Source organism: Xiphophorus couchianus, chromosome 13 (genome assembly GCF_001444195.1).
Source record: "Xiphophorus couchianus chromosome 13, X_couchianus-1.0, whole genome shotgun sequence".
NCBI classification, from domain to species: domain Eukaryota; kingdom Metazoa; phylum Chordata; class Actinopteri; order Cyprinodontiformes; family Poeciliidae; genus Xiphophorus; species Xiphophorus couchianus.
Genome location: NC_040240.1, coordinates 8,086,637 through 8,106,952, shown reverse-complemented (window position 1 = coordinate 8,106,952; position 20,316 = coordinate 8,086,637). Strand labels below are relative to the sequence as shown.

Below are 20,316 nucleotides of genomic sequence, written 5' to 3'. Positions count from 1 at the left end.
TTTCTTTATACAAACGTTTAAGAAACTGCTTGTAAAAAGAATTTATTTAAGCAATATTATGTTTTTCTTATAACAGGGACAATATATTTTTAATCAAACTTTTATTCATTGATTTTATAAAGACATAAAACTAAAAGAGGTAAAGCATGTGGAAAAAAATGCAGAGCTAATATACAGAATGTATCCATCAATCCTGTTTTTGAATGTAATGTACAGATATCCTATTAAAGAATAAAACCTCACTACACATTGACATGACAAAAAGGTACATTCCTTCGTTTTCTTTCATTTCCCAGGAAATGTAACAGAGAAAAAAGGACTGGACACAAGGGAACTTTTTCCCTGAAGTCCTGTGTTCTCCAACAAAATCTAATATTACAGTGTACAATCTTAGCAGATAAATGTTTCTGCCGAGCCAGCAATTTTAGTCACGTGGCCCCCAAATTTAGCCCAACTAGAAAAAAAAGAAAAAAGAAAAGAATATAGCTTTAAAGAACAGAGCTGTGAAAGTTGCGGTGTGTGCAGATATTACTGTGAGTCTCTCACTTTAAGCATCAAAAGCAGTGGCTTCAGAACCAAAACCGGTTAAACAGAAGGTAACCAAGTGTGGAGAAACTGAGAGAGTTTTCAGCAATGGTTTCATGCATTTCAAAGGAAGAGCAACTGTAAACGGCAAAGATAAAGACGAGGTTCTCTGAAGTTTTGCGAGGTGGTAGATTTGTGTATGCACATTCTCTTTTCCACTTCGCATTGTACGTTGGCCAGACTGTAAGTGTTCCTGAATCACCTGGAAAAAAAAAAAAGACTAAATCAGTCTGATCACAGTTTGCGCCCAACACAGCGGCGAAATGACGATGGAACAGAACCTGACGGAAAGGCATTCCACCACAGGACATTCGAAAGACAAGTGCACACTGTTGGACGCATTCAAATAATATTAAAATAAAAAACAACAACAATGGCAGCAATAGTCAAGTCTGTGTACCCATTACAATCAGGAGAACATTCATGACACACATTCATTGATAGTTTTGTTAGTCTTGGTCACAGACTGATTAGAATATACAGTAGATAGAAACATCTGGTAATCTGAAAACGTACAGTATGCACAGTCGATGATGGATAAACATTCTTTTCATGCAGTTCTGTGGAAGTATCTGAAACGTGACTGATAATCACCCCCTCCTTGGTTTCACTCTCGCTTTGGGACATTCAACGTTGTTTGAGGCCACAATTGTACAAGGTGGATAGTCAGCTTAAGGTGTTTGAGCATTTACAGGACGACAAAAGCATGCAATCTTTTGAGAGTGTCCCACCCTTTCTGAGGCAATCACACAGTGAAGTGTAACAGCAGGTATTCCCAAAGACACAGCTAAAATGCTGTGGTCATTTTTATACTAGTCACTAGCTAGGTGGCAATTTGAGAAAAGAAAAAAATAAAATACTGTACAGTCTTAGTAAAGCTAGTGCTAATCTTTGGTCTGCAAAAATCCAGTATAGGACTTTTTTTGACACTTTATTAAGAATTTAAATAAAGCCCTCAGTGTTTTGAAAAGCAGACATCATATAGAAATGTTGTTTAGGTAGGCTTTGTCGCAGTTCTAGGTTTCAAAACAATGTTGCTCTAGGAACTCAAACACTTAGAGATTTTTTTAGAAAAAAAATCTTTTCACTTGGGACCCTTTTTCTTTTGTTTCTTTTACAGAAACAAAAGAAATAAAGAACATTAAAGCCATTCAAACGATTTTAAACTTTCGGGAAATCATGTAATTGCTAATACTACTGGAAAAGAAAAAATTAGCCTAGCCTGCTTTAAGTCATGGCTGGTCATTGGAAATGAGATTAGAAAATACACTTTAAATAGGACTCTCTCTTCAAGATGAGTAGCCATGAGTCACCACATTCTAGTTGTGTATTTCACTACATTGTACATTTCAATAGTTATATTGAGCTAATTTTAGCATCCCACTGGAACAAAGCTTGTTTCAGCTCAGTTTTAGGAGAATGTGCTTCATGTGAGACACTTTGCTCAAAATATTTGGCAATTTGTGGCAAATTGGACATCATAATATTCTTTACTTGCTATTTATTTAAGAGAGGACATTTGGCAAAGATTTGGAAAATCTGTTTCTTTTGTTTTTTTCGATCCCATGCACAAAAAAAGGGAAATGCTAAGCACATTTTAGTATCCTAATCCTAAAAAAGGATTAGCATAGTTTGTTTTAACATCACTTTTAGTTGATCATATAAAACAGTTAGCAGCAGTTTCTTTCACTATCGAGAAAAAGTCATTTGTGACCATTTGGAAATGTTATTCTTATTTATTTGCTACCCCATGCTAAAAGCAAAATTTTAGCATCCTAATGGAAAGGGAAGATTAGCCTAGCATATTTTAGCTTGATTTCCGTCTGTTCCTATAAAATATATTTCATTTCTCTTGTAAGGTAATATCCTGTAAATAGGAAATTAACTTTTCAATCATCTGTGTTATTCTGGAAGTTATGTGAATATATTGTGTGGCCTTATACACCTAAAAACACATTTTGAGCAAACCTTAGCAAACCACTAAAAAATGGGAAATTAGCCTCATTATTTTATATTGATTCTCAGGTGGAGTAATTAGCAGCAACTTCTTCTACTTGCAAGAAAGTATACATTAAATGGACACGGATTTTCATCACAGTAATTTGTGATAGTTTAAAAATCTTGACTATTAATATTTTTGCTAGCTACAAGGATAGGGAAAATTAGCATAGCTTGAATTAGCCTGTTTAACCATTCACAATACGGTGGATGTTACATCACTGTTTATTTGTTTCCTTAAATGCCATTGGAAAAGGGAAATTAGCCTAGTCATTTTTGTTATCTTATGTGTTTATAACTAACTGTTTACTAGCACCTGTAAAAAATGCTAGATTTAAGCTAGATTCTGCACTCAGTTTTTGTGTTGATAACAAACCATTTGCTATTGTAGCCACTGCTTTACACATGGTTCATGCCGATATGTAGCAATTGTCCTTTTGAATGAGCTTGCATCAGGAAACCCTGACGGTGCATAGATTACAAACAAATCCCACAAGGTACCTAATATTTTCTTTGTCTTGTCTCAATAAATTTGACTTTTAGGATAGGCAAATCTCTGTGCTCAACCTCAGGGTAAAAAAAAAAGAAACTTTCCAAAAGCCAAAGCAGCTTCTTTACACCTACTGAATACACATGTGGAGATATGGAGATACTCTCATGTAACGATTAGATACAAATAAAGATGTGAATGCCTAAGCAAAGGTCTATGAACCCTGTTGTCTTGGTACCAAAATGTCCTGAAGGCAAACATGGAAATTTGCAGAACATGGCTATGAATGGGACAGCGAGAGGAGGCTTAGGTAGAGAGGAGAGAGAGACAGAGGTAGTAATCATTTCCAAAATCTTCTTCACGCCCGTCTTCTCCTCCTCCTGTTGCCTTGCGTTTCAAAATGTTCCGCGTTCCTCCCAATTCGTTCGTTGCTCTCATCTTGAAGATGTTCCTTCAGCTTTTAGGTGTATAAAATCACTTCCAGACGTGTGCTGTCATGTGCGCCGAACTCGGAGCTGTTGAGCTTCCTGTGTGTTGGCTCCCGTATCCTGCCATGCCGTTGGTGCTGTAGAGATTCATGCCAGCTACTTGCTGAGTCATCTAAAAGAAAGCAAAACACACTTTAGAAACGAGGATTTTTGACTTTTTTCTACTGAAAACACTCCAAAACGATTACACACACCTGAGCCATGTTCCACTGAAGCTGCTGGCCTTGTTGCACTCCGTACATTTGCTGGTGAGGTAATGGGCCCATGCCTCCAACCTGCTGCTGTCCCGTCACCCCACTCTGCTGTGGAGCCAATACTCCATTCTGCTGCTGCAAGACCATTCCACTTTGCTGCTGTCCCATCATTCCCTGGCCCATCCCTGTCATGTAAGGTGTTGCCACAGCGCCGCTTGGCTGAGCCATGACACCCTGACCGCCCATTAATCCGTTCTGCTGTCCCATCATGCAGTTCTGCTGGGCTCCGATCATGCTGTTCTGGTGAACCCCCATTAAACCACTCTGCTGCTGACCCATCATGGCCATTTGTGACGTCATCATGGCGCCTCCCATCCCCCCAACCTGGGCTAAAGAATGGTATGGGCCGTAAGGATGTGTCGGGAATCCTATTCTGTTCATATATAAGCCTGGTGAAAACAAACAGAAACGCCATAAAGACAAACAATACTCATTAAAATAAGCTAACCATGAAGGTATTATAAGACCTGAGGGAAATCTATGCAGATCTCACCGTGTGTGGCCATACCGCTGGCGTGCAGCGAAGGCGTGGAGGCGTACAGGGACAGGATGGAATCCTTGGACAGCTTCTTGACGGCGCCTTCCTCTGCTTTGGGTTTTGGATCCATGAACAAGCTGAGGTTTTCAGGCACTGAGGCGGTGACTCTGCTTTGAGGCAAGGAGCTGGATGCAGGCTGGACAGAGAGAAAAATGCCAATGATTAAAAAAACGGAGAAAAAAAAGCCATCAGAATGCACAAGTACAAAATAGAAGAACTGAAATTGGGAACTGCAATGCAGAAACATTAATGTATTGCGTTTTAGATTTAAAGTTTACACATTTTTTCATTTTATTTTAGCACAAACCCTTGATGCACTGAGAACCCAACCAACTTAATAGGTAAAAAAAAAAAAAAAACAAGAATAGTTGATTCTTAACTGATTAACGTTTTCCAATATTACTTGAAAGTCCACATTTAAAATTGAAATAATGGTCAAGTTTTGTTAGTGGGATGGTTGTCAAATTCCAGTGGACGTTTCTGAGAACTGATTATGCATATCATGGAAGCATAATATTAATAATACTACTACTAATAATAAAAACCTCTGACATAAACTGCTCTGCCAGGTAAAAGTTAAATGAGAAATTAGAATACAAATCTAGACATTTACTTCTTCAAAATTAAATGTCTGTTTCATATTCATGAATCCCCCAACAATCAAACTGAGGAACTTTTCACTTTGATTGCATAATAATTGCAGATTTTCATTCTAATGTGTAATTACAATGAAAAAGTTATTTTCAGTTTAATTATGGATGTGGTAAACAATAAAGATTTTTAAATCTGTGCATTACTAAATATGCCTTTATTTATAAAGCATATTTAAACTGGCTTGGCTCATATTGCCCTCTTGTTTTCAATAAGGTGGATCTATTTCAGATCTCTTTAAAACTGTGCCAGACACATGACAAATCTGACAAGATTTCTAGAACAATTCGCTACATTTTAGAGATTAAAGATTATTTTTGAGGTTTTGGATCAAACGTTGATCACACACTGAGGTGAAATAGTTCTACTTGAAAGAGAAGGTTTAGCTTCATAAAGTTGATGTACTGGACTATTATATGGTTACAGGAGAATTTACGACATGGTATCCTAATCATGACTTTTAGCTTATTCCATTCACTTTTGAGATATAATATAGCCTCTTTCATTAACCGTTTGTTCTGTTATATTTATGCCTAGCTACCAAGTACAAGCTATTTATTTCTTTCTTACATATTTCTCCACTTTGCACATTGAATTTAGCAAAACAATTGTATGCAAAGAAAATACAACGCAAAAGAAAAGTTTTAAAAAATAAGATACCTGCCCTTCTATTTGATCTCTTCAACACGTGGGAAAATGCGAGAAAACCTTACATATTTTTTAAAAAAAGAGAACAAAAACTTCACATTTGTGTCGAGTTAATAAATAATCTGCATGCTGCAAAAATATAGCATGGAGTATGGCGGAGAGTGTTTTAAACTACCGTAGTTTTCGTAGAGGACACTGAGGATGGGGCTGGAAGAGAACCAAAGAGATCCAGAGCAGATTGTGCCTGAGCTGGATTAGACGCTGCCGGGCTCTCGTTACTGTCTGGAACACATCCTCCACCATTAGACACCGCAGGACTGGGAGTAGGTGCATCTAATGGAGGGTAGATGGAAAAAGGGAGACCGTTATGGCTCTTCAAGATATGAGTCAGCCGTTTTTAAATCAATTTATCAAATAAAATGTTCGTTTTAAACCTCAAAGTGGTGATAATTTCTGCCTAACAGAACCCTCCCATTGAAAGATAAGCATATATAGAGCGGCGTGGAAAGTCCACTGTATACACTGTAAAGTGTGAGTGCAGGTGAGGAAGTTCAGAAGATACAATACCGAGTCCAAGTAGATCTGTAACGGCCTGGGAATCTGTCTTCGGGCTCACCTCTTTTTTCTAAGAAAATCAATACAATCAATGCAGCATTATTGCTAATTGAGAAATGGGCACGAATCCAATAGTCTTCTCAGTCATTGACGTCTGCTTTAAAGAACAATGCTCATTTTACCTTTCATCTAACAGCACTAACTATACTGCACTTAAAATGTTCAAAATAATAAAAAAGATAAACCTACCAGTTTCATTTTCTCAAACACAACAGGCTCCTTAGGGATGTTGTCACAACTTTTTTCTTTCTGTGAACAGAAAACACATTTGGACTAGACGTTAGCAGAGCTCTTTATCTTGACGATTCGGCCTGAGGCAAAAACCAAATAGATTTTTTTTTTTGTTTGGCTCACCCTGAGCATCTGGATGTCAATAACTTTATCCATATACTTCTTTTTCTCATACTTGTCCCTGATGAAGATCTCTGCAGCTTGGTCTGTCTCGGGCCTCTGGAAGCATTCAGGTAAAAAGGCCTCGTAGAGACGCTTGGCCTTGGCGTTTCCCATCTCTTGAACGCACTAGGGTCACCAGAGCACAACAAACACAATTACTGGATTGGATCAAATAGAACAGCAGAATTTTCAAGGTCTGACTCACTTATGTAGAGATACTAATGGGGAGCGGAGCCAACACAGTATTCAAGCTTGCTTAGGCCCCAGCTATCCTACCCAAGACATATTTTTGTCTGATTAAAAAAAAAAAAAAAAAAATCTCTATCTACATGGTTTTTGGCAATCCAATTCAAAAATGTTGTAAATACCTATGGCGCCATTAGATTACATTAAAAACCTCAAAATAAGAAGATGCTAACCATGACTAAAGTATGCTAGGCTAAAGATAATCTCAAAACACCATTTACTCTCCCGTTCACCAACTTCACTAGTTTACATTTGAAGTTTTACGGAAACAGTGTGAACATAAAGCAAAGATATATGCAGGAAAACACACACACACACGCAAACATACACACACACAAACTGCTTCATCATTGTTGTGTTTTTTTGTTTGTCACTATAGATAAATACAACAAGCTTAAACAAGTTGACTAGCTTTTGTTGAAATGTACTTAACAGAAAATGTTCAGTTGTTTTATTTTTTTAAAATCAATGGTATCTTAATTAGGGCTGTTGTAAACAAATATTTTAGTAATTGAGTAATCTATCGATTATTCTTACGATTAATCGAGTAATCGGATAAAAAAAAGATAAAATAAAACATTGGTAAATCTAACATAACAGCAGTATTACTATCGCACATCAACATCTGTCCAATTTTTCACATTTGAGCATCCCTAACAATAACTTTTCTGCAGTTTAGAAAATTAACCTGTAACAATAATAGCTCACTTTGTACGTTAACCTAAAGAAAAGTTATACATAAATCTGCATTTACTGCATTTTTGTAAACGTATGCATTTACTGTAACTGGAAATGTCTCCTTTTTGTGAATGACAAGCTATGTACAGGAATACGTTGGGGGAGGGGAGCAGCAATGCGTTACTCTCCATATTGCCGGAATATGAAATTTTGAAGCCTTTGAAAGGGTAATTTAATTTTTAAAAAGTTGTTACTTAAAATAAATACTGGTAACTAGACTACACCTAACCACACATCATTTCTTATCAGTTTTCCTGATGCTAATTAGCCATGACAAGCTAGTAGCTGGTTAAGTTGTTCAAAACACTAATGTATAAGAATTGTGCCGGCAAAGAATAGGATAGACTCATCAGTGTCTTATTGAGAGCAAGAAATGCATACTCTTAGCTTAGAAAAAGAATAATTGCTAAATAATTTATGTTAAATAAACCATTTATTTGACATACTGACAAATACCAAGGTTATTGTAACGCTAATTGCATCAATGATAGCTCATTAATTAACTATTAAGATGTAACCAGTATGTAGCCAGGGAGTTAATTGAATACTGCTGACTATCAAAGAGACAAAATCTATTTTATTGATCCCTCACAAATCTTCTTCAGAGCAAGCTATGACATGACTATGCTTGTGTATTTTGAAGCTTTTGCTAATCTATCCCTTTAGCATACAGATACAGTTCGGGCCTCTGACCTGGACCTGCTCCTGTGTCCACTGATCCAAGTTGACAGACTTGACCTTTGAGATGTGGACCCCAAGATTTCGATGAATCCCAGCACAGCGGATGCAAACGAAGATGCCTAAATTCCAGGAAGCCCATCTTGGACCTGGGACAGACGGAGGAAGAGGACGAAAACTATTTGAACACAGAGAAGTGTTTCCACGAGAGAGGGTAATGAGTCTATCTAGTGGGATAGCAGAGTGCCAGAGTGTGTGGGAGTGAGTTCAATAATACATGCTGAGTCTGAAACCTCAATTATGAGTTTGAATTCAGCAGGGAACACAACAAGTAATCTTCTGTAAGTCATCTGGTTTGCTAATGCATAATAGCATTGAATAGATGTGTTTGTCTGCATGACTGAGAAGACAGGGAGAGCACAAAAAATAAATAATGAAAAAAACACACACACACACACATAAACACTCTCAATCTGGATACCTGCAGGGATGATTACTCATTTGGTCATGAGCCTGCATGTGTGGGAGCAATGTTATCTGAACACGCTATTATGTTCACAACACTGCCATATGCATCTAAACAGATCCATCTGATGTTTAAATCACCCTCCATGTGCTGCATACACATGTAGAATATATAATTCCAGGTTTGATGCCTCTACTTAAATTTCGGTAATTACCTTTTATATATATCTATACATTTTTCTATTTTGTTCTATTTCATGTTTATTATACTCTTAATGACTAATATATTTTTATGCCTGGTTTTCGTGACAGTAACACATTCTAACCACATAAGAATACTTTACAGGGCAATAAAACTACAGAGCAAAAACTACAGAAAATAAACCAGGAAAATGTGATTATAGAGTGCATGCTATCTATAGCAGGCGGAGTTTTGAGTCTGGATCTGAACAGAGGGAGAGAATCAATATCTCGACTGTCTGGTGGGAATGAATGCCTGAGTCGGGTAGTATAGGAGACGAAAGCTCTGCTCCCTAGGGTGCTAAGGTGGGTGCAGAGTGTTAGCGAGTCGGGAAGACTGTGGATGGCGTTGAATGTGTGCACAAGGAGTTTTATGTCTGTTGTGAATTTGATGTGCAGTGCAATTGCTGTAAAACTTTAATGATGTGTCGATGTCCACGGCGTTCAGGTGATAAAATGAAGCTGCATTCTTGACCATGTGAAGCTTCTGGGGAGATTTTGAGAGAGACCAAAGAGGAGAGAGTTACTATAGTCAATAGGTGAAGTGATGAGGACAGATAAAAATAAGCACAACAGACATAATGCGATAATGAAATTATATTTGACTGTCACAGATGGCACTCAAACTCTTGACCTGAGGAGAAGGGGAAACAGAAAAACAGTTTATCGGGATGGAAGAACTGACAACTTTACTTAATTTAGATTCAGTTCCAAGAAGAACAACCTCTGTTTAATCACAGTTCGGCCTTAGAAAGTGTAAGGTAAACCAAGATTTTATTTCAGATAAGTGGGTAATATGAACGGATAGTGAGAGAAATTGATTTATTTCAATAGAAAATGGAGTTGGGTGTTATCAGGAAAAATAACATTGAATTTGATGTAAATATTTTTAATGGCAAATAGGTAAGTGATAGAGAAAAGGGGACCTATAAGAACACCTGAGGAAACGGGTAAAAGGTCAGATCTGAGTTCAGAGTGAAATCATTTAGGATGCCCCTCTTGGCTTAATAGATTAATAATCTATTAAGAAAATGGCGTGGGAAATTATATTAAAGACTGCGCTCTGATCAAGGAGGATGAAAATAATGAGACCACAATTCGCAGTCATGAGGAAATCCTCTTCTATCACAATTTTAGCTTTTATCATGAACGGCTGCAACTAACGATTATTTTAGTAATTCAGTTACTCTATCGATTATTCTGATGATTCATCGATTAATCGGATATATAAATGACACATTTTGCAGATGTTTTATTTAACCACTTAAGCCTTTTTTCACATAGAGCCTGTGTACTCCAGTTAATGATTAAAAAATTACTAAATTAGTTGATTATTTCAATAATCAATTAATTGCAAAAATAATTTATTAATCATTTCAGCCCTAGTGTGTTTTTTGTTTATTCTCCATTTATTTCTTATCTTGTGGTTAAGTTTGACAAGTTTTTTTTTGTTCTCTTCTTAAAAAAGATAAAAAATTTACATAATTCACATTATTTTATATAGTTTATATCTGTCTCTGATCTTTCCTCAGTACACCCTGAATTACATTTTCTTCCAGTTCTCCAGTATTTATCATCACTCCTTTGGAACTAAGCATTTTTTATGTTAATTATTTCCTGTGCTCTATAAATAAAGCCTGATGGGTTGAATTTTGACTTACACCCTAAATGTTGATGCACTGTGGCCCCTTCCCCACTAGGTGGCGGAACAGCTTTGGGTTTGGATTCTTATCTCCTGTCAAATGAGAAGTCACTGTGCAGAGTTGGGGAAAGGGCATTCTATGCAAATGAAAGTAGAAGCTGATTTTCAGGACGAAAATCCTGCAAAGCCTTCCTCTTTGTGGCAGCCGCGGAAAACGAGTGTCAGGGTCCAAGAATAGCCTTTTGTCTCAATTGCAAGAAGGGCTACTATATTCTCTTACTGAGACTAATCAGGAGAATCATTTTTAAAAACAAAAAGCAGAGCAACAATGAATGTTAACATCAGTGCTAAGAGGAAACCAGCAAATGTAAACCACAAGATCATCAGCTGGATGGTCTATCTATCAGCCTGACAGCGAAGCTGCAGCATTAGCTCTCATGCCGGCTAATAATAGTAGAATTACTCTGCAAAGCCTGCTTAACCGTTGTAAACACTGGCACTGACACAGAGGGACTGTCAATTGTACTGAACTTCCTTTAAAACAGGAATTTGGTAATCCTTCATTCTTTTTCACAACCCCTTCAGTTTCTGGCCTCAGTCTCTTCTTTTTATCATATTTATTCACCGCTGCCTCTTTGTACAGCCACATCTCTCTCACACACACAATCAAATTGATTATTTTCCATAAATATCTGCACCCCCCCCCCCCCCAGAATTGTACTCGTTTTCTATTTTCTTTTGCAAATTACAACATTTTCCAAAATTGTTGTAGCCATTGTGTCCACAGCAGAAACAGTGATGTCATACTGGACTATCTAAAAAACACTGCTGACGATTATGTGTTTGCACGTATGCAATAAGCAGGAGAGTGTTAAATTAAGACGTATTCTCCAGGAGAGTTTTAGCTACAAGGCAAATGTATAAGATCACCGAAAACTTTGAAGCAAACTGAAGATGGCACACATTATGACTATTGAACTCTGGGTAATGGTATCAACATCTTGTGGCATTTTATCTTGCAATGCTAAAACATCTTGAGTCTAACTAAAGTGCGTGTATCTTACAATGCACAAAAGGGAGTAGTTCTTGAACTGGATTCCTATGTGGACAGAGACGACTAATAAGTATCAGTTGGACCATTCGCTAACTAGACTATCTCAAATTGCCACCGTTGATACAATGAAACGTTGCTATTTTCACTCAAGGTGACAAGCATATCAAATTGGTTTGTCTTGTTTGTCAAATCTGTTTCTCAGCAGATATTTCTCTATCTATACTTGGATAGGGTAGGCCCTACACAGTTGTTCTGGATAAGAAAAAAAAAACAAAATAGATTACAAGCTAACAGTTGTATCATGAAGCTGGTGAACTGCCTTTGTGTCAGTGTGCTACAGTGAAAAAGTAAACTTAAAACTGTTTTCATTTTTGGCTGTTGTCTTTAATACAATAATAGCATAAAAAATTTTTGTTTTCAATCAAGGTTAGGGTATGTTAGCATGTTGATGAATGCTTTTAGGTCACAGTATGGATTTGCTAACAGCTAGCCTAGCTACTATATTTTGTTTTTGAAACTGTAGCCTGAGGGATGTTATAATTTGTACTTCAGGTATTTACAAGAACCAATTGAGCCCAGGAGGATTGAAAGAAAAAAAACAAAACAAACATTTTAAAGTGAATCATAGCCGCACAGAGTTGCAGCGCCTGCTTTAGCTCAAATCCATGTAGTGGTTGAGCAAGAACTCATGATAAAGTATGTTCAGCAAACACACACCTCCAGGTACTTCTAACTGCTGTAGTTGAAAGAGTGTAGGAGGAACAGATAGCTAAAAAAAGGAAGGAGAGACTGAGAAAACACTTCAACAGAAGCAAAGTTGCTATGCTGAGTACGTGGCAGTTTTCTTTATAAGAAAAGGTCATGAATATTGGAATGGTGAGGGTGTGACAAATAAATGCAACTAAACTTTCGAAAAAGTGAGGTGCCCAAAAGCAGAGAGGGTTTGAAGTTGTTGGTGGATGAATCATCCTGGCAAAAAAAGTGAACGTGGTTGTGTGTGTCAAACATCTAAGCCGGAGCACACGAGTAGTGGAGAAGGCAAAGGCAAACAGGACAAGATTATCTTAGTCATCAAATGGTGGACTTTGGTTGTTTGATGATGTGCCTGAATGTGTACAGGGAGTTAGGATCAAAGCGAACATGAACCGAGATTTAAAATCAAAGCCACTTCACAACAAGTTCTAAATAATTCAATTTTGTGAGCAGCTATGTTGGGAATGTGCTTTCCCCCACCCCCTTGATCCTTCGGCTAGTTTTTATTTAAAAAAACATAATAGATAATGAGATGTTTAAATGTTTTACACTGTTCTGAGTGTGCTTTAGAAAGGGCCTTTGGACACACGTCATTTAGCTTGTAGGTAAACTTGCTCGAGCAGGTGCACATGCCTCATTAGCCTACATCCCACAAGGATAAATGGTGCTCTCTGCAAGCACCGAGTTAATCCTGCAGAGCCTCGGTTATCAGGGGATAGTGCACCCTCCTCCTTCCCCTCCTCCTCCGCCTCCATGCAAACATAGACGCACTTGTTTCATCCTCCTGTCCTCTAGCGTAAAACCCCAACCGGAAACCCTTAAGCCATCCTTCAACCCGATCTCAATCTGAGCAAGGCAGATGGGCTCACATTTAAAATTTACCAACACACACCCACCATCTGTGTTAAGTTTTGTTACTGTGTCTGAACAGGGTAACACTCAACGACGCAAGAAAAAACATGGATCCATCTAGTTTGTTTCATTTAAAAATCTCTTCTGGTTTTCCTCCAAGCGGTTGTAAATAGCACACGAGAACTGATTTAAAGTGCAATAAAGTCGATTAGAGATGTCCCCAGAAACGGGTTGTCGGCTGGAATTGTTTGATATTTTTGCCTTCCAGAAAACGCAGCACATGGAGTGCTACCAGTCTGTGCTGACAAAATCAATAAAAGAATATCTTTGGTGTGGGTATTGTGACTGAGTGAGGAAGACTTGAAACTTTCCATTTCTGGGAAGGAGTTCAAAGGCAGACAGAGGAGGCAGATGTAAGAAACCATCTGTTTTCTATAAAACGTTGAGACACGTTCGCCGTTCTTTCAGAGAGCAAGGGAGAACAAGATTTTCACAGATAGCACAAAGTGCAAAATGAGGAGATGTTGATTGCTCGCTCTCTCCATCTTATAGTTTAGTTGATAGGGAACAGTTTTGAACTTTAAAATGTGGATCAAAATAAGGTAACTATTGCCTCCATGGTGACATATGGCACACTAAAACATGTTTAATTGTTTAGTATTTTACCCGTAATGAAAACAGCAAACTGAAAGCCTGGGGCGGAACATGAAAGGCAGGAATACTAATTAACAAACTCCAAACTGAATACAAGGATTATGGCTGTTTTGGAGTCTTTGCATACAAACTTGTATACAATGTTGTTTAGAACTGTGCCTACGTAGGCTCTCCTTGGTACTAAACCTTTAACCTTACTAAACCTTTGTGTCTTCCAGAGGGGACAGGTAACCTTCTTGTTTGACTGGAAATCCCTGATGGCTTTTGATTGGATGAGATTAAAGGCTGCAAAGGGTGAGAGGGTGCTAAGAGCTTGTGGTGGAGGTGGAGGTGGTGGTGGTGGGGGAGCATGACATAGCCAGGTGATATCTCCACAGCAACCTGGGCCTAGCCTGCATGTAAACACGAGCACGTTGAAAAGAGAGAGAGAGAAAAAAAACAACAACACTTGAGACTGGAGCCAGAAATATTGACTACATTAAACACCTGCGTCTTCCTTTGCCACTATTTCCTGGCGGCGCTGAAGGTTTTACAGTCTCCGTGTCACTTTGTGTGGAAGTGGTTTTGAAAAAAAAAAAAAAAAGAAATATGAATTTACATAATGTCAGGGAAAAGAGAGCCTGAGACTGGCAGGAAGTTGGCTTGCACAGCTATACAACTCAGCAAACAGAGGTATTGTTTTTATGGCTGCTGTGTTTGTATAGTAAGACTGCATGGGAAAAATGGCTGGGCAGGAGTGTTGTTTGGCTTTTTCACACCACTTCCTGTACAATCACTCACAAGGGTGGGAGGTAAATCTGTCGATGTCAACGCAAACGAGATTACATCAGACGTCATTGTGAGCCATATGGCTAAAACCGCGACTTTACAGCTCATGCTTGGGGAGGTGCGGGGCGGTCGAAGGCAAGAGTGTGGATGGGCAGACAGAAGATAAACTGCAACCAGGATTATATTATCAGCACACTCATTAGGAGCTTCATCCAACAACGTGGGGAATTAGCCTAATGTGTGACCTTTTAAATCAGTGTGCAGCCATAAATGTATGCAAGACTAAATAATGAGTGCAAAGGAGAAAATCTGCTTTAAGTTGTCGCTGAGAAATGCATTTTCACATTTTGTCCTGTCACAACCACATACTTAAGTGTGTTAAATTTGGATTTGATTTCAAAATCCAAAGTAGGGCATCATTCTGAAGCGGAAAGAACATCAAATGTGGTTTTCAAATGAAAACCCTGAAAGGCAGATGAATCTCCAGAGACTTGCATCTTTGCCCATTCTCCTTCACAAAGCAGCTCCAGCTCAGTCTGGTTGAATAAAGAGTGACTGTGAACACTTATTTTGAATTCTTTCCGCAAATTCTCATTTATTGAAATTTAGGTCTGGACTTTGACTGGACTGTTGTGACACATGTGATTTATATTAGGAGTACACCAATAAATCAGCCGTGATTTCCTTAATTTAGGAAATCGGTTGGTACTTACATGAGGAGCCGACCTTATCCACCGATCTCATCTACCTCCGCAGAGGACTGAAAATCACTCACTGTTCGCTTTTGCTCTGCTGTGAGAGAGCGGGCTGACTGACAGAGCCACGACCAGGTCACATGCGTGGTTTACAATAATTGCGAACTTAGCGACTTTGTTGCTATAATTAGCAACTTGTCAGACAAAGAAAATATATCGATATCGGCAAGTCGGGTTTTTTAAAGATCGATGATCAGCCAGAAAACTGCAATTGGTACACCCCGAATTCATATCATTTCATTTTAGCTCTATTTGTATGTTTAGAGATATTAGGTGGACGGTGAACTTCTGCCTCAGTTCTCAAGCCTTTTATAGACTCTAATGTCTCATTTTCACCGAGCGCTACAGTACAGGTCAGTGAGGTCTGGTATGTTACAAAACGATCTATTTCCAACTTATCTGACAAGGAAATCTTACGACAAACAACAAACAGAGCTTCTCATAAGCTTCTTCTCATGAGAAATATATCTCTTATAGGCAGGCAAAGTTGTGGTTATGCCAGGCAAAAAAAGGTTCAAGTGGCACAAATACTTTTTCAAGCCTTCAAGCCTCCTTTATACACTAGAGAAAAACAACATATATTTAAGTTTTAAATTGGAGCCTAATAATCCTGTGTGTGTCCATGTATGTGTTCCTGCTGCTGCTCTTCCCTTAACAGCCTAATCTCATCCACAGTCTAATTATACCAGTCTGCTGCAAATTGTGACCAGTCACGCCAATCAAAAGGCCAAGAGCCCAAGCACGATTAGTGAACATGAAATCAAGCATGCAAAAAAAAAATTGTAATAATAAGAGCAAGAGATGGCCTTAAAAGGCTTTTCTCTTCCAGGAAAGGCTGACTGCAAGTCTCATTATTATTTTAAAACATGCACCTTCTTATTTGTCTTTAATCAAGTCTTGGAGAAGCCAACTCTTCACATGAGCCAGAAGAGTCTGATCACAGCTTGGGTTATATAACCAACTTCGCTTGAAGTGTCTCGACATCTGCATTAGCTCTGATTACAGTGGGTTTTATTAAGAGACAGGGTCATCATTAGGCAAAATGACAAGAGACATATTTTTATTTGATTTGGTCTGATGTAATATTCTAATCTTAAATAGTGTGTTTCGCAGCTGCAGGCATAATTAACAGAAATAAAGACGTGGAAAACATGAGTCTGAGTGTAATTGTTCTAGATAACGTGCGTCACTTAGTGGATTGAGTTAATGAAATAAACAAACTTTTCAATAACATTCTAATCTACTGAATATGTCTGTTGTCCCTGCAATGAGTTCTAGGTCTAAAATTTGTTTCTTTTTTTTATTTTTTTAAAAAGCAAAATTTTTAAAAAATTTTTAATGTTATTTCTGTTGAACAGACTAACATCAAAAAGTGCACTCCAGATGTTTGAAGGTTGTAACAGTGCACAAAAAATGCAGTTTGGTAAATACTTCAGCTTTAAAGTCACCATTACAGTCACTCACAAATAAAATAATGGATGGATGGATGGATGGATGGATGGATGGACGGACAGACGGATGGATTAAACAACAATCACACCACTTGGAATGGTCAGTTTTGTTGCTTGGGATTTTTTAAAGTAAGTTTAAATCATTTGGAGTTGTTTTGATATTTATGCAATCCTGAGTATGAGATTTAAATTGGAGCCTAATAATCCTCTGTCTGTCCATGTATGTGTTCCTGCTGTTTTCTTCCCTGTTACTTAAAATCATAAAACTTTTATGGCTTTAAATGCACCATAAAAGTGTTTTCTAGCCGCATAAGTCACATAAGCTGCGCAGCATTTTGGATGGGTTGAGTGATACAGGTAACTGGATATGGACCTGGGTTTGGGCGTGCATTTTGGGGGAACAGCTTCTTTACTGCGGCCAATTGCTGATTCATGAAGACCAACAACCAGCGAGATAACTTAAAAAGCATGTCCTCTTGTCCTTCCTATTTTTAAGGGTGGATAAGGGACTGTGTCACAGGAAGTCACTGATTACAGGGTGAAACTAAATGCACCTTCAGTGATTTTGATCATTTCTCCTCTGGGATTGTCACAAATAGATGTAACCAAATTACAAGGTTGCTCAAGTTTTCAATATCAGATCATTCGATCTAAGTTTTTTCATGTTCTTGGCAGATTTTTATAGTGTAAATTTTACAGCTACAAGCAATGAAATTTGTCCCACTGTGTCCCATCTGGCCCGTATGTTTTGCAGCATACCAGTAACATTAGGTATCCCAGAATATTCCTTAAAAGAAAAACAGAGCAATGATTGGAATCATTCAGAGCGTTTTTCTGAACAATCACTCGGTGACTGTGTCTAAAAGCCTGCAGCAATTTACTGTCTTGTGGGTGCCTGGTGTAGGCGTCTCCATTAAATGACAAACCTCTCCGCCGCTGAGGCATTTCTCTGACAAGGCACAGCCTCACGAGGCCGTCTCAGACAGCTCAACACCAAGAGTGAGCTCTGATGACGCTCACGATGACGAAGGCAGCAAAGTATACACCCTTTCTAATAACACCCAACTATCCTGCAGACTAAGTTTAGTTACAGTCAGATGTTACAGCTTCTTCAAGCCATCAGCAAGTCTGACTTACATTGCTTTGCAGATGTATTCACACAGTTTAAATCTTTCCACATTTCGGAAGTAGCAAACACAGACTTTGATGGACTTCATAGGGATTTTATGATACAGACAAGCAATAAGTAGAGCACGATTGTGAAATGGAAGAAAAGTTGTTGTCTTTTATGTCTAATATAAAATCTACTAAATTTAGTATCCATTGTGGCGGCTGGAAGCCAGCAACTATGTGGCCGCAAACAGGTTTTCTTCCACTTTTGCTCTTTGTTTAGCTTCATCTATCTTCTCATCAACTCTTAACCAGCACCACATATTTCTTGGTAGCCTCCATTTCTTTTTACAAATAAAATTGAAAAATGTGCTGTGCATTATTCAGGTCCATTAACTGGGATGATCTTTGTTGTTAAATCTACCATCTATGGAGAGAGCCATTAAGGAAAGAACTTCATAAGCCATATAGGGTCACACAGCAAACCAGTGGAAGAAAGTGCTTTAGTCAGAGGACACCAAATTTGGCCAAACGTTTTGGTCTATGCTCAGAGTGACACATTCTATCTGTGACACATTACCACACCATTCGTGCAATGAAGCATTGTGGTTGCGGCATCATGCTGTGGGGATCCTTTTCTTTAGCAGAGACATGGAAGCTGGTCAGAGTTCATGAGAAGAATGACTGGGCTAACCTGTTAGAGTAGTGGCTCCTGAACTTTTCTAGGAATGTAGACATGTAGAAAGTCCGTGGCCCTGACTCGTGGTTGATCATATAAGCATTTATCCTTAGTCAGCTAAAAGGTGGTACAATGTAAACACCATCAACATCATCAGCCAATATACTGACCAAAACATTGCCATGTTCTTCTTATGGCCTTAACACCACAAGCTTACATATTTAGGGTATGAATACTCTGGCAAGACACTATAAGTTTTAGAGAATCCAATGATGATTTGGTCCTCAGCATTGCATTTTTGCAACCTAAACATCAATGTTTACCCAACAGCGTGGCAAAACAGATTCAGCAAACAGCTGATGACATGCGGTTCAAGGCCCCCTGGAGGACACATGCCTTGTGGGGTTAGGAGATACACATGACCGACCGCATGTCATGGTGTGTTTACAAAATCATACACCAATTCGGTGGAAATTAGGTTCCGTGGTCAGATATCACACCAGGCAGTCAACATGAGTGGAATTGCAACAACTGCACAATCTGAGAGGAGCATCCTCACTTTGTCAGGGCATTAAAAAAAGTGCCATTTTAATGGCAGAAAGGGTTTCCTGTCTGCTCCCAGCCTACAGGAACAATCTGTTCAGGGTGAACCAAAGTCAGCACAGGTGTTTCCCAACAAGGTCTCAATTTCTCCCAATGTTTCTCATTCTATTTGATGCTCTAGTTTTCACTATAACTCGCAGATAATTAGAGGTTTTTATGTGTATACAAAAACTCTAATCAAACTGTGAATGTCTTGAGGTATGCTGACATGATGTAACTGCATGCCGTTCGTCTGCCTTGGGAGGATGTGGAGAAATCTCTTGCACCACACCAAGACGTAATTGGCCGAGGGGGCAGATGCATGCAATGCCGCATTTATTTCCCGCTGTAGTATAAATAGGATAAACTGGAAAGATTCGTGCGCAGGGCCATCTGCAGGCGTGATCAGACACAGGACGAGGTAGAGGGAAATATGATCCAGGCGATGATGATGATGATGATGACCCACCTTTAGAGTCGCAGTCGGCGCAGTATTTGTTCTCCTCCAGCGCCAGCAGAGAGTTGAGCACCGCCTGGTATCTGTCAACGTCTTTCACAGATTTGCCCGTCATCGCTGCGCTCTGAGTCTGAGTCCACCCTCCTCCACACACAAGACCCCCCGATGTTTCTCCCGTCCGCGCCGGCTCTTGTCAGGGGGAGCTCGAGAAAAATGAAAAGCGGTGCGGCGGTCGGATTCGGCGATGCGCTCAGTTCCTCCCCCTCCTCCACCTCCTCCTCGTCTTCCTCCTAAATGTGTGGAGTGGAGTGAGTTTGCTTCACTGCGATCATAGGATGAGAGAGAGCCTCTCCCCGGAGCCCAGTACACAGGAAAACAGCCACGTGATTTCCAGGACTGAAAATGAGCAGCTCACTTTGAAGCACATCTGTAACCTATCAGAGAGACCGCTGCTCACTCCTTGGAGTGCCTGTCTCTGGACCTAAAGGAACGCGCACCTATGCTGCCATCTAGTGGTTAAACCAAGGCACTA

The 20,316-nt window shown here is 39.0% G+C and overlaps 1 protein-coding gene across 1 annotated transcript; it reads right to left on the bottom strand.

Moving 5' to 3' along the window:
* Window positions 1–84: 84 nt before the first annotated feature.
* Window positions 85–20,272, bottom strand: smap2 (small ArfGAP2). The gene is made up of 9 exons (XM_028035419.1): window positions 19,797–20,272; window positions 8,338–8,471; window positions 6,622–6,786; window positions 6,457–6,516; window positions 6,220–6,277; window positions 5,828–5,985; window positions 4,309–4,489; window positions 3,756–4,204; window positions 85–3,673 (listed from the first exon to the last, which is right to left on the bottom strand). Exons 1-9 carry the CDS (start codon window positions 19,897–19,899, stop codon window positions 3,548–3,550), a joined length of 1,434 nt encoding a protein of 477 aa, XP_027891220.1. The 5' UTR covers window positions 19,900–20,272; the 3' UTR covers window positions 85–3,547.
* Between the last annotated feature and the right edge of the window lie 44 nt (window positions 20,273–20,316).